The sequence below is a fragment of the Meleagris gallopavo genome, chromosome 10 (assembly GCF_000146605.3).
Source record: "Meleagris gallopavo isolate NT-WF06-2002-E0010 breed Aviagen turkey brand Nicholas breeding stock chromosome 10, Turkey_5.1, whole genome shotgun sequence".
Lineage (NCBI taxonomy): Eukaryota > Metazoa > Chordata > Aves > Galliformes > Phasianidae > Meleagris > Meleagris gallopavo.
Genome location: NC_015020.2, coordinates 12,305,282 through 12,319,966, shown reverse-complemented (window position 1 = coordinate 12,319,966; position 14,685 = coordinate 12,305,282). Strand labels below are relative to the sequence as shown.

Genomic DNA, 14,685 nt, shown 5'->3' with positions numbered 1-14,685 from the left:
CTGTGACTCAACAGTTACCATATGCACCAATAGCTTCTTCTGGAGCTAAAAGCAGTATTCTGGCTTCAGATATGCTAAACCTCATGTTGTTGTCAGTGAAGCAAACAACTTCTAATGAAGTTAAGACCTTTGAACAGATTCTTAAAGCATGAAAGACCTCTGTATCAGTTGCTGGATCTGCAGCACTTCTTGGCAATGAGTAAAGCAAATGCTCAGAACCTTTAGGAAAAGGATGGAGAGCCGAAATGAAGACTTTTTTACCCCACTGTAGAAATCTGTGCACGTGCATATCTAATACAGATTCAGGTCAACCCATCTCAAAAAGGAAGGAGAGAGACTGAAGAAGAGGGTGAAATGGAAGTATCAGCAAAATAGGAGTTTCTATCCGAGGAGACAACAACATAGTTTGAAAGGAGCATCTGGAGAGAATGTGACTTGTGTGGTCATATAGAGGTCTGCAGGTGGTGTGAAGTACGTGAATAAACACAGATTGCCAAGGAGTACTCAATAATATCAGACATCTGTTTTAAAAACACCAAAAGAAAGTATCTGTTCACTTTTCATCCCTTCATGCCCACAATATGGAGCTGTAGAGCTTTCCTTTAACAAGGCTGAGAGAATGAACGGGTTAAAAACTAAAAAAGTGTTTGAAAAAGGGTCTGGAAAAATCTGAGAAATATCTTCATCTGGATACAGCTACAGAAATCCTTAAGCCACCAAGTTTCTGAAGCTGAGGGTCTAAGCAAGATTAGATCCTCAGCTTTGCACTTGTCCTATTTCTTCTGCTCTTTTCTCCAAACCTGTGTTAGTGACCACTGTCAGAGATATGTGGCATTGAAAAGGCCTCTGGTCTGACTCAGAGTGGTGGTAGTTACAAGGAGAAGCAGAGCTTTAGCCCTTTATCCTCTGGCAGACTGCAGTGATATGTACCAGGACTGAGCAGCTTCTTGTGACAGTTCACAGGAGTAAGACTTCTGCCCTGATGTAGTATTGTTAAAAACAACCTTTGTTTTCTAAGAAGCAGGAATTTCTGACTTTTACATGGGGAAAAAACATATTCTTCTGCATGCATCATACCAAAAGCCAGTTCCACTCCAGCAATGCTATTGAAATGTTTGTAGCAAAGTTAGAGCGTTAGACGTGCACGTGGCCTTTGTGCAGTGCAGTAATATGTTATTTCTTTTGCTTTTGTTTCCTGGATAGAGAAGAGGACAAGAACATTTTCGATTACTGCAGAGAAAACAACATCGACTACGTAACCAAAGCCATTCAATCGAAAAAAGTGGACGTGAATGTTGCAGATGAGGAGGTATGGATAAAAAGATAGAGAAAATTAGTCTTTTAATTGTTTAGTTTATTAACTCAGTATTAAACCTTTCCAGAATTCTCCTGTTAGACTTGTTAGAAGGTACTGCAAGAGTTGGACAAGCACTTGATCATGGAGATGAGTATAATCTGTTTGAAAAGAGCAACTTTCCACTGGATTTTTAGCAGCATGGGTGTACTGTGGTTTTGTAGCATGTCAGAAACTTCCTGTTATTTTCAGCAACAAGAGCTGTAACTTGCAGAATGATCTGCTGAAAACCTGCCTTTCTAGGGGCCCCGTACACTCTTTTTCAGAATCGAAACACCATTTCCTCACAGGGAGATAATAGAGATATTGCCAGAATCCTCAAGAAAAAGACAAATACATAAAATGTGAATGGCCTGATGATTTTCTTGGTAAAAGAAAACACGTGAAGCGGACAGTTCTGTGTTCAGCAAATGTAGCAGTACCAGCTTTATCGTGCTGGTTTCAGTGCTTGCATACTGCCACCTAGCCCTGCTCTTGGTCAACAGTACGTACAGCTACTTTTGCCCGCTGCTTTCCAGCACATTGTGTTTTGGTGAACAGATGAAGTGCTTACACATTCATAGACTGAGACGCCACAAATTCAGTTGGGTTCTCCTGTAGCTCTAAGCAGATTTCTGCCCTCTGAGCCATGACAGCCCCGGCTGGGGCTCTGAATGCTGATGGCAGGGCCTTTTATTATTAATCAGGAATTCGTGTGAATTAATTTTCAGATGAGAGGGAAGGTGTTCACGATCAGAGTTGGAATTTCGCGTTGTAAATTCAATGAACTGAAACTCTCATATGCCACGCAGTCACTGCAACAGGGCTGGTACTGAGCTCCATTTGCCCTTCTGTCAGCCACAGGTTGCAGAAGTGAGTGCCCAGGGCAGTCATTCCCAACATGGCCAGAATCTTTTCATTAATAAAATCCCATTTTTGAGATCACACACTTGTAATCAGTGCATAATACCATCATGTGATCTTCGCTTCATTTCCATTGATGAGATGTTTTCATTCTTCCCGATGTTCAGAAGCTGGTTCCTTCTTTTGCGTCCAACCAAGCCCTTCAGCCAAAGAAATTGGTTAAAAAAATAAATGCAAACGATGGCTAAAATATTTTTGTTCTCTCCATGTAAACGTTTGGGGCCAGATCTGAAAAGTATAGAGTGACTCTCAAAGAGTTCTCCTCTTCGAGAAATATGCCCATGAGTACAAAGTGTGATAGGGCCTGTTTCAGAACCAGCAGGCACTTGCAGAGCATGGAGCTGCCCCAGCAAACACCTGACACCTCTGCTCCCCTGGCTACCTATGGAAAGTGGATGGAAAGATGCCTGCTGGTGCAGAATTCCCCCATAGGTATATTTTTGCTTACCCCAGCAAGTGCTCAGAGAAGTAGGAGCCCCTTTTGGCAGGAGCTGGCTTCATTAGGCTCGATTTTAATTGGTTAAATAAATAAATAAACTAGAGAAATGAGAAATCTGAAAGAAATGTTTGTCTGATGCTGTTTTGAGGGGCTGAAACCGTCGCCAGAGCTGTTTAGTATCCAAATGCATTCTTCAAAGTCTGGAGAGCTGCTCGTTTTCCAGTATCGTGCAAATTGATTGAAGTTTTAGAACCCATTTTAGGAAGGAGATAACCCAGAGCAAGCCTTTGGTAGAGTGAAGTGTATGCAAGCATCATCTTGTCATTTTTATTAAGTGTTTTAGTGTTACAGTGTAAATACATCCTGCCATATCCAGAAGATGCCTTTCCCAGCCCTCTGACCGTAACTCACTCTGTCGATCTTTTGATTTAAACACATATAAATATAAAATGGCAGCACGGATCCGTGCAAAGAGTTAACTTGTTATGGAACAAAATCTGCTGGAGCACCAAGCAGCCTCGTGCTCCGCTGTAAAGGCTCTCAGCACAGCCGCTCCTGCAACAGGAATGGCCTGCCTGCAGTGGTATGGTGCTTTGGTTTTATCACCAAGCGATGTATTCGTACTGTATATCTAGTTAGCAAAGGGAGAAAATGAGAATAAAAATGTAAAATGGGGGCAAGCCGACTTACAAAGCAAAAGGATTTCAGAAGGCGCAGTAGAAGTCTGTAGGATTTAGGCAGAGATGCCCTTGGCAACTTCTGAAGCATGGGCTGTCTCCTCCCCTAGATTAAAGAAAGAAATGAAAATCTTTGTGTACAGCAGTCAAGCCAGCATACCCGCTAACAGTACGGATATAATAAACTTCAATTTAGAATTAAGCAAAGAATCTAATGACAGTAATCATGTACAAGCTTCCATTTACTGTATCTAAATTGCCCAGAGTTCAACAGAATAGCTTGCATTCACTTAGGAGTAATAGTGCAGGCTAAAACAACCAGTTTCTCTTGCGTGTGTCAGCAGGACTAATGGAATAAGGGATGGACTGTGGCTGGGGAGTCACTGCAGGGCGTCAGGCACGCTCTGGCGGCGTGGATTGTTTGCTGCCTCTGTGAGAGCAGTATTTCTTCAGCTGTTAACTAACCAGAAGTTGTTCAGAGGCATAGGTGGGTTGCTTCCATCATCTGTGCCAATGTCCACGGGGGCTGTAGATGGATATCTTGTTGTAACTGTTGGAAATGCCCCAGTAAACAAATTTAGAATCATAGAATGGCCTGGGTTGAAAAGGACCACAGTGATCATTGGGTTTCAAGCCCCTGCTATGTGCAGGGTCACCAACCAGCAGACCAGGCTGCCCAGAGCCACATCCAGCCTGGCCTTGAATGTCTCCAGGGATGGGGCATCCCAATAAAACGTTTGTTACAGGTTAGATTGTCTATCGTTGGTGTGCAGCCTTTACAGCTGCAAACATTGTCCCTAGAAGTAGAGCTTGATACTGTGGCGTTTCCATTGAGGTTGGCTTTGTTCTCCTCTTTCTCTGCACTGGCTAATTGATGTGAAATTCATTCCCATCCGTTTGTCTGCTGAGGTTCGGTCTAGCTGAGACAAATCCCCGTCCTGTGCTTTGTTTGTGAACACACTGTGACTTGGAGCTGAGCAAATTGATATGCTGTTGGCTTGAGAAACTGCTGCAGAAGCCGGCCAAGCTGGCAGCGGTTACCCAAGCAAAGCACGGAAGATTTAAGAGGCAGGGTTAGTGCACTGGGGCTATTTTTATGCTGTTTTTATTAAATACTTCAGAGGCAGGGGAAATGCATCTTCACAAGTAACTTCTGCAACAACTGTTGTGTGTTTGACTTGCCCGGAGCGAGTACCCCGCCGTCTGATTGCACTGGGCAAGGCTACTGCTGCAGTGCTTTCCCATGCAAAATTATTCGCCTTGGTCTGAGTCTTTCACTGCCTAATGAAATAGTCATACGGGAAGTGCTTTGGGACGGCTCAATCTGTGGCTCTTACTGCTTCTGCTGTGTTATTTAAAGATGCAGACACATGTTGATGTAAAGTAACAGCTGTGCAGGCTGCTTTCAACCTGTATAGGTGATAGCCAAGCTGCGCGGAGAGTTGTAGACTGTGTGTTCAGTTGGTTTATCACTGAATTGTTATTAGTTTTTTAAGGAAGAGCTGGGAAACAGGTAGACTTTGTAGCTGTCTACCTATCTTAAATGCATACAAGTAGGGCTCCAGAAGATTTTAGTTTGCCTGCTTCATTGCAAACAGTCATGAGCTGGATGTGGCTCTGGGCAGCCTGGTCTGGTGACCCTGCAGGTAGCAGGGGGTTGGAACTGGATGAGCACTGTGGTCCTTTTCAACCCAGGCCATTCTGTGATTCTATAGTTTAAAACTTCCTTTTTGTTATATGGTAAGTACATTGAGATTCTTCTTCTTACTTCCACATCAAGTGGTGTGCTCTCGCAGAGAGGGTCCCTGCCACCCTGTGCTTAGGGGATAAGATGCTGCAAGGATGCAGCCACTTCTTGTGTGGAACGTGTCAGCTTTTTAATAGTGCACGATTACAATGCAGAACCATTTAAGGCACTAATTGGAAAATATTGTATCCATTTAGAATTGCAGAGAAAATATATAGGTAAGCAGAGTGTAATTACCCAAAATGGAATTGGCCCAAGACTTGAAATCCATACTCCTGCAAATAGCACGAGGAGATTTTTAATGACTGGAGATGATCAGGCTTCAGTTTCTTGTCTTGTCCAAAAGGCAACGTTCACAGCAGAAGCAGCACTGCAGGAAGGGACTGCTTGCACCGTGCTGCAGTATCACCACGCTCACACCATGGGCAGCGCATTTCTTCCTCAACAACTGGGTTCCCTTCATTGGACTCGACCAAGTTGAGCATCAGTAAAATAAGGTTCTGCTTGACCAGAGACAAGTGCAAACCAAAACGTTGCAGCCATCTGTAACATGTTACTTATGGAAAGGATAGGAATGCCGTTATTTTGCACTGCAATCACACAAAATTTGGAACTGTGCAATTAGAATATTGTTACTGTACTGCACGTGTAGAGAAACAGGGATAATCAGTTGAAGCACTTATTGCTACTGCGCATATTGCAGATAAAGTGCTTCTTTCTTCTGAAATAGAAACCAGGCACAAGGAAGTTGGCATTACTTGCCCAACTGAAATCCTCATTCTTAAGTAATTGCCAGGCCAGAGTTGAGCTAGGGATGCTAAAGATGAATTAAAGATCTTCCCATGTTTACAGATTCATGTGTAAATGGCACTCTTTCCCTCTCTTAGACGTTGGTTGTGATGCTGAGTGCAAGAACATAAATCATTAAATGGCCCACCAATGTCATCGGTGCTTCCACAGAAAGTCATTGTCAGAGAATACATTCTAATTCAAGGTTAATTAGTGTAACATTAAAATTACGTGTTACAAAAATTAATTACTCACTGGGTCAAAAAGTGTGTTAAAAAGCTCAGTGCTTTGTGTCTGCTTATCCTCCTTCCAAATAACGTCTGCCTGTGCCGCCCTGCTGAAGGATGCCCAGCAGGAGAAGGGTGAGCTGCTGCTGCAGGTATCTTCTGCCCCACCTGCAGGTCTGGCACCATGGTTGGGAAATTGGCTCACAGTGCCCATTAGTGGATAAATGAGTTGCTCACCTTGTTCACTGCTGCATCAAGATTTATAGGCAGGCGTGGGCTGCTGCAAGTCCAGATCCGGAGCACTAGGATGCTATGTACTGATATTAGTGTATTTCTGCTATTAGTACTCAATAATTCATAGCATAACTGCAATTCTCCAAGCTGTTTTTTGACTAGCTTTGTTACTTTTCTCTTGGATGTTGCAGGGCAGGGCTCTGCTCCACTGGGCATGCGACAGAGGACACAAGGAGCTCGTTTCAGCACTGTTACAGCACTCTGCAGATGTTAACAGCCAGGTAAGAAAGGAATGAAAACAGAACTTGCGTGCTGTTTGTTCTGTGGCTTCCTGACCAACTCCAGAGCAATTTCTTTCACAGCACTATACAGGAGAATGCTCAAAAGTGTCTGAGCCAAAGGGGCAGCAGTGTAACACCAGGCTGGGAGCTGCCCTGCTTCAGCTGCAGCTCAACAAGTGGTTCCTTCTGGCCAGCAAGCTGGAAGCTCCCCGCACTCACAACTCAACGCTCCTAGTTTTGTCAGCTGGCTGTAATGAAGGGCTGCCCTGTGTAATTGTGATTGTGTTCGGAAATAATCGTTCAACATATTTCTGTCAGATGGTGATTGACTGCTCTTTACCAGCGTGGCTTTTATAGGCTTTGTTCTCCAGCCCGGTTTGGACAGAGATGCTCTCCTTTTGACAACTTTGCAAGCTCTTAGCAGCGAGGTGGCTTCACCAGCCTTGCAGAAGGTGGTGTGGCAGTGTACAAAGTGGACCTTCACCACACTGGTGGCATGGCATGGCATGCCCTGTTGTCAGCCCAGAGCCAGCCTTCCAGCAAGCTAGCAGGCAGTGTGTCAGACGCATCTGAGGAGAGCTTCCCTTTGAAATGAGATGGAGGTAGGGCCCACCAGTTGCCCATCCCTTCTAACCTGACAGCCTGGGAGGTGGTTCCGTTTGAAATGCTGTACTGCGACAGCATGCAGAGAATTCACTTTTTGGGTATCTATCTCATTTCTTTGGAGGTAAAGTCTGACTCCTGAAGAGAAGGCTGAAGGGAGAATTGTCTTATTTTTCTCCAAACTTCAATTTTCTGTTAAATTCTTTCCGTTCTTTTTTCTTGATGTATTGCACATTTTCTAACCAGTTTATTTTTGGCCAGTAACAAAAGGTTAATAATGGCCATAAAAAGAAAATCAATCTTTGACTTTTTTTTTCCACCAAGGTAATAAAGGAGGATTTTTATAAAGGCCCTGCACTGCACGTAGGTGTGTTCCCAGGGAAGGCAGGCGCGTTTTTATTCTCAGCCATATATAAGTTTCAATAACATTTTGAGACTTCATGACCTAATGTTTATTTCTTCTTTATTTTGACCTTTACTCTCTGAGAATTCACACCCAGAGAAGGAGCAGAAAGAGTTTTTGAAGAGGAACCTAAAGAAAAAGGGAGAGGGAAAAACTGCGGCTTCCTAAGCGGCCATAAACACTGCAGTGTCTGCTATTACACATTACCAATTGCACTGTCAGTTAATGTGTGGGCTATGAAGAACCATGGGTTAGGTGCACGGGGATCTCTGGTGACTTGAAGCAATAGTGCCATTATTCCAGCCTGCACATCTGCCTCACTCACTCTTTACTGCCTTACTTTAGTTCCCCCGTAGCAATGCTTATCTTGTGGAAGCACTTGAAACCTCTGGATCTGGATCTATTACTCTTTGTTGTTAACCAGACAGCTTGGAGCAGGAGGAGAGCTTGCCTCATTCTCACAGCATGCTCCAAACAGCTCCGATTCTGGAAATAACCACACTCTCCTGGACTGCAGTGATGGAGTGCCGGTGCTTTTTGCTTTAAACGGTGGTGCTGCAGCTTCAGAAGGGTGGTTCATTAATGTCACCGAAAAGCTGCGGCCATTGAGTTCTCTGATTGTTCATAATTAACTCTAATAGCACATTTGACAAGCGATAACCGACTGCCATGGGCAAAGGGATATACAGAAAGGCAACAGGCTTCTCTTCACGTTGAAAAGAGACGTTTATGCAGTTGAATTACCTAAATCTTCAGAGCCAGAGGCCATTTCCAAGTGGGTGGTGGTATGGTGTTTTGGAGCCCTGCTGGAAATACCCAGAGCTGGGGATCAGCTGAAAACAGCCTCCTGCCGCTGCAGCTCTGCTTGCTTAAAACGTAGGCTTTTAATTGAGTGGTGAAGGGAAGAGAAGGGAAGCATATTCATAACGCAGTAGTTATGAAGCAGCTCAGACAGCATGATTGTAATATCAATTTCTAGCTTTAAAATATATGAAGACATGAATAAGTTTCCCTTGCAGAAGGTCAAGCGACAAAGGAAAACCTTTTTACACTGTCAAAGTGTCAATTGCAACAATTTTTCCTGCAGTGTTTGCCCTGGCCTTGGAAAGGAGGTTCTGAAAGTGGGAGGCATTGGATGCTGGGTGTGCAAAATTGCACCCCAGCTTTGTGCTGCCGTGCAGCTGTGCATCCTCTGTGTTCCCTGTGCTTTCAGAAGGATGAAGGGCATCGTAGTCTAATAACTGTCCATTGAGAGGAAGAATGGCAAGTAGTATCTTGTAACACCAAAGCAGTAAACTCGACACTTGCCCCAGCCTCGCTGTCCCTGCACATCATTGTGCAGTTCAAGTAATCAGCTTATCAGCATTATACTTACATATAGAAAATAGCACTGTAATTTGGCTACTTTGGTCATGATCCAAGTTCTAACTGACCCGTTTGCTTTGTTTGCTGACCTTTCAGTTCTTCAGTAAAGGCACAGGTCACTGTATGAAGATTTCACACCTGTTGTCAGTAAGTCTTCCAGTCACCCCCGGGCCCTCAGGGCCTTGGGAAGGAAACTTGAGAAGCACAGCTGGAAATCAGCAGGTTGGGAAATTTGTTGCCAGTAGGTGTGAACTTTATTTTATTCATTTGTACACACCTGTAATTTCATTGAAAGTCATTAAGCATCCTGTGCTGTCTGCAGTGAGGGCTGGTTGCTCTCTGATACCTGTGTGAATATTGCATCTGTGCGTTGAACTAATTCACACCAGGCAGCCCAGCTGTCTGAAGTCTATTTTGTTTCCTTTAAGAGTAGCACAAGGAGCATGGCTGCTTCCCCAGCCTGTCTTTTCTCCTAGTCCCCTGCCAAAACCCCAGCAGACAGCAGCTCTCCATCTGCATGCCAACGTGCTTTTGAGTCATAGGACTTCTGGAGCCTGGGATGGGGAGTAGCAGTCCCCTCATAGTACCTTCACATCCTCATTGGGGGAAAAAAAAAAAGCCTTTTCAAATGGAGACAATACAAACATAATAAACGGCAGGGAGGGTTCATCTCCCTCATGACTCAATCCTTCTCAAACAACATTATTATTGACTGGCCTACTGGTTGCCAAAAAGGAAAATCAATTGTAGTAGAGGTGGTTGCTGTGCCACAGATCATGGTACTAACCCAGCAGAGACAGGTTGATTTCTATCTGCTAAGCCCAAAGACTAATCTCCACCATTAGCTAAAAATGAAGTAGGAATTACGGATGTGTTGAAGATTGCTAAGATTGGTGGCCAGTTGGTTTTGTTTGCATGGCCTTTGTGTTTTCCTGCCTGACTCTTGAATGATCGCGTGTATAGAGTAAAAAGAAGCCAGAAGGAGTCTGCATGTCACTGCCTGCTTGTTTTCTTTTTAACTACATTTATTCAGATTTCACAGCAAAAAGGGGAACTACATCAGCATGGGCCTCATGTTGGAGGTGCAGTGCAGATAAAGCAGTAGCCAGCTAGCATGCATCCATCCCTTCCTATTTCTCTGTACGTGAGAGAGGCGTTGAGGAGATCAGCATAGGCATCCTGCTGGTTCTTTATCAAGAGACACAGGTCGCAGGCTGCACTTTCACAGCTTTCCACTCCCCATGGAAAGTGTGCACGCCCATGTAGCCCAATGGCTTTTCTGCAAGCCCATCTGTGCAAATGCACCTATAGCTGAAATGCCAGCCATCAAAATACTCCACTGTTAGGACCATTCTAACCTTGTCAAAATAAAAATACCTGAGCCGTGAGCTCTCTCATTTAATATCCCAATATAGATTTCCCTCTAAATATGCTGAATGCTTGGCTAATAAAGGCACGAGGACCCTCTCCTGGATCTGCAGATTGCTGCAGAGGTTTGGCATAGTTATGCTCTCAGCAAGCAAACGTTGCAGGTTCTGCTGACCTGACCACTGCTGCAGTAGGAAGGCACAATGGCAAACGGATGAAGAAACTAAACAAAGATGAAAGGCAAAGCACTGAGTAATGAGAGCAGAATTATTAACCACAATAGTTTCCTTCTTTCCTTACGGCCCCCAGTCCCTATCTCAATATTTCTGTAGTCAGCTTTGCCAAGGAGATCTCAGAAGACTGCAGGCTTATACCCCTTCAGTCTTGACATTGTTGCCAATGGGTGTGAAATCCATTAGCCAAGAGAAAGGAAAGATCTGCTTAGTGACAGAGGGTAGCTTTCTACATTAAAGCATTGACATGGTGCCAGTCACACAGTTATTAGAAGTGGCACTGCTCCATGTCTCTCCTGCGGGTCTCTCTGTGGAATGTAGATTGGCAGCAGGTTGAATGTTAAATGGTCACCACTCAGCAGATGCTGATTTTACCTACTGGGAGAAAAGTCCCTTTCAGCAGAAGCATTTGCAAAATATTTGCAGCTCTGAATATATGCTGAGGGATGCAGAGACTTATCCCTGGGTTGCTCTTCAGCTTCTGAAGACACCTCAGGTCTGAGCAGCACAAGCTGTGTATTATAAGGACAAGAAGAGGTTTCCTTCTGCCTGCGCATGCCGAGTTTTTGTTGCGTTGTCTCTTTGCATCTTCCAGCTTGACATGTACAGCCTTTGTTTCTTCTGCTCCCTGTAGACATATGAATCATTGCTTCACTGCTGGTGCAGCAAAGCAGTTGGCACCCCCGCTCAGGCAGCGCGTGCAGCACTGCCTGCAAAGCAGGCTGACACAACTGAGGGCTTCTGTGTGGTTCCAGTGGTCATTTCAGGACCCACGCAGCCCTTTCAACCTCACCGTGCAAAACCAGCATTTGAAAAAGTGAGGTCCAAGAACCAGTCCTGAAGAACTTGCAGTAGCCCCCACCGTTAGTTAGAGCCTCAAAATCTAAAGCTGCTCTCAGGGTAATCAGAATGCAGGGATTAAATCCAAGGACAGGGTTTCTGTGAGTCCCTGTGAGGTTGTGTGGCACGTGGGCATCATCTTGTTCCTCCATAGGAGCAGGCACTCAGCAGGGCCACGCTGGTGTGTGATGGCTGCAGTCTGAGAGTGCTCACAGGGACAGCCAGCAGCAGCTGGCCGTTAGGTGGACGTGCATGGCACTGTGTTGGCTGGCACGCTGTGTTGCAGAGCTGGAAGAGAGGGCTTATTCCTTACTGTGTCTGTCTTTGTAGATGCAGGAATCAGCCTTACCTCAAATGCCTCCCTAGGAAGGCATGAGATGGTCCCAAGCCCCTTTGTCCCAGGGTCATCTTTGACATAAGCACATGTTTAAGTCCCTGTAATTTGTGAAGGCATTGTTGGAACTGCTTTAGCCCCTCATTAAGGTATTTGGTTAGCTGCACAAACAGGATACCACTGGCAGCCAAGCTGGTTTTTCAGGTGGATGCATCACGTTGGAATGGTCTGTAGCCTTGCTTCATTTCCTATATCCCAGGCATTGGGCTGTGCTGGAGAAACAGCCTTTGCCAAGCAACCAGCTACTCTTTGCTTAGGAGAGGTAGTTCCTGGAGTATTTGCATTCAGCTTTCCCTGTTCTGAAGGAGCTGAATTCCACCAGTGACCTTCTTCCTAAGGACTTTTCAGTATGAGAAAGTCTGATCTTGCTTCCCAAATGGAATTTTGTACTCATACATTGTCAGTTATCTTTTCCTGTTTGTCTAACAAATGCCAAACTCGTTGTTGGGACATCTTGAATTTGCTGGCTTTGATGCAAAGAACTTTTCCTAGCTTTTCTAAACGAGATGGACTTTGTTCCACCACTCTGAATGCCAAGGCAGTAATTTTTTCTTGTCTTTTATAAAGATTTTTAGTTAAATTTGGACTAATTCACACCTGTTGCTTGGATTCATGGGTTATAAGTGACAAAACAGAACTTGAAATGGCAGAGCTCATTTAGGAGATTACTATCCCTTGATTTCTATATTTCTTTTCCACAGCAGATGGACCAGTCAATGCAGGACTCCTAGCACAGTAGCATGTCTCCAGCAGTAGGAATAGTGCATGTTAAGTGGACAGAACAGCATAAGCAGAAAGGATTTTTTAATGTATTTACCTGAAATCCATGGCTTGGAGGCTCCTGAATCGCTTCTGTTTTCTTTGTGTTCCTGGATTTTTCTTTGATAAGTTTCTCTCCCACCTATTTGGATCTCAGCCTTCTGTGCCAGGTGTAGTTCTGTGGTTTAGCTGTGTGTTTGCTTCCGCTTGCCACAAGTATTTCACGTGATAGCCTATCACTCAACTGTCACGAGAAACAGTAATTGTTTCCCCACTTGCCTTTTCTGTTCTGTTGTTGACTTCATCAGCCTCCTCAAGCCCTCTTAATCACATTTTTCAGACTGAGAAGTTTAATTGTAAATTACTCATTTAGTTGTACCCCTCTTGGAAGCTGTCTAGTAACTCTGCACCTCTATAACGGGATGGAAAAAGCCATAATAATAGCAGGGTGGCAAAGTCATTGACTACACCAAATGAGAACAAGCCCAAGCACAGCAGCCACAGATGTAGATATGAAGGAAAAGAGCTGCCTACCTTCAGAAGGCCTCAGCTAGGCAGGGATCTTCAAAGAGAAATGCCCACGCCTCCACTGCCAGCCCTTAAATGAGGTCAGGGAAGGGGTGGATCCTAGCTCCAGCCCTTCTGGTCACTCAGGTTCATTGCACCCAGCTGAGCTCCCCTGGGTTGGCCCTGCCTTCCACCAGGTACTCAATCACTGCTTCAAACCCCGACTCAGCATTTCTGCTACAACCTCCTCGAATCATTTCTAATTCTTCCATAGAATCATTAAGGTTGGAATAGGCCAGTGAGATCATCTAGTCCAACCATCAACTCATCCGTGTTTTCTTTCAGATGTTGCTCTCTCTGTTACCCGGCTGCAAGTGCAGTATGAAATTTCACAAAGCAGTGTAATGGTGCTTTCTTATTCCTCCTCTTTCTTTTAGTGCCTTCTTTTTGCTTATTAACTACCTGAACACAGAGCTGGTGGTACCATAGATGGCTCGCACAAATCCCTTGGAATGACCACCAGCAATTGCGCGCGTTCATCTTTTATTCCTATTCAGCCTTTACCCCTGTAATCAGCTCAGCTTGGCTGGAATTGATCACCTTGTCCTAAGAAAGGTTTCTCACCAAATGAAGGCCTGAACACAGGTGAAGCTGGAAGGCGCTTTGAAGCTTTCTGCTGTGTTTGTTCTCAGGTCAGGACCTGGCTATCTGCAAGCTGAGTTCCAACGCTTGAGAAATTGGTAAACTTCCATCATCTAAATCTGTTTCTCCTGTTCCAGCCAATTAAACATTAAAATGAGCGTGACAAATAAGTGTTCATTTCTGGGTCAATAACTCCGTAGTATGTCTGTGACATGACTGGCTGAGACAATCCATTTCAGTACAGTCCTGGGCAACCCGACATCTTCGAGTATGTAATTGCTTTTATATGGAAAGAGAAGTAATAAGGATAATGTAGCTATCAGGCCTCGACTCACCAGTTCAAAAACTTCCCCTTGCCAATCAAATTTCTTTGATATTCAACCCGTTTTAGTCTCGTTCCAAAGGCATTCTTGTGCTGTCAGAAAATATCCTAATTGATAGATGAATTTTCTCCAGTGTTAGATGTTACCTCCTTGAAGATGCTCAGCTTTGTCCACCAGCCAATTAACCATCTGTAGGAAGAGTGCTTAGCGCACGCTTTGTGGCACTGGGCAGGGTTGCCTCGTCCCTCCCCATTCCCCTTCCCCTATTATATATATATTTTCTCAGCACTATTAGATTATTAAATGCTTAATGACTATTCCATTCCTGCTAACTATACTTTTGATGAGCTGCAGCAATAAAACTTTGGAACGGCAAAGTGCGTGTCTGGTTCCTTTATAGGAAGGGCACATTTGGGGAGCTGAAGTAATGGGGGATAAAACTCAATTAATGAATAGAAATAAAAAGAAGTAAATGAGGTAATCAAACTCAGAGAAATTAGTATTGGCAGGTTCTGAGTGATGCTTTTGGATGAACAATCTTTCAGAATCCTTCCTTGTATGCTGCTGCCGTCTCTTTATTTATTATTAAAATAACAT

General features: G+C 44.3%; 1 protein-coding gene and 1 long non-coding RNA gene across 2 annotated transcripts in view; one reads left to right on the top strand and one right to left on the bottom strand.

The window, feature by feature from the left end:
• The window catches only part of ACBD6 (acyl-CoA binding domain containing 6), a 44,940-nt gene extending 30,499 nt beyond the window's left edge, over positions 1 to 14,441 (top strand). The window contains exons 6-8 of the mRNA XM_031554972.1: positions 1,204 to 1,309; positions 6,562 to 6,651; positions 13,816 to 14,441. Coding sequence (XP_031410832.1) covers positions 1,204 to 1,309; positions 6,562 to 6,651; positions 13,816 to 13,842 — 223 coding nt within the window. The 3' untranslated portion in view covers positions 13,843 to 14,441. The remainder of the gene's footprint in view (positions 1 to 1,203; positions 1,310 to 6,561; positions 6,652 to 13,815) is intronic.
• Positions 1,631 to 3,928, bottom strand: LOC109369258. Its single transcript, XR_004160774.1, has 2 exons — positions 3,387 to 3,928; positions 1,631 to 2,397 (listed from the first exon to the last, which is right to left on the bottom strand). It is a non-coding gene; the product is annotated as an uncharacterized LOC109369258 (long non-coding RNA).
• Positions 14,442 to 14,685: the final 244 nt, after the last annotated feature.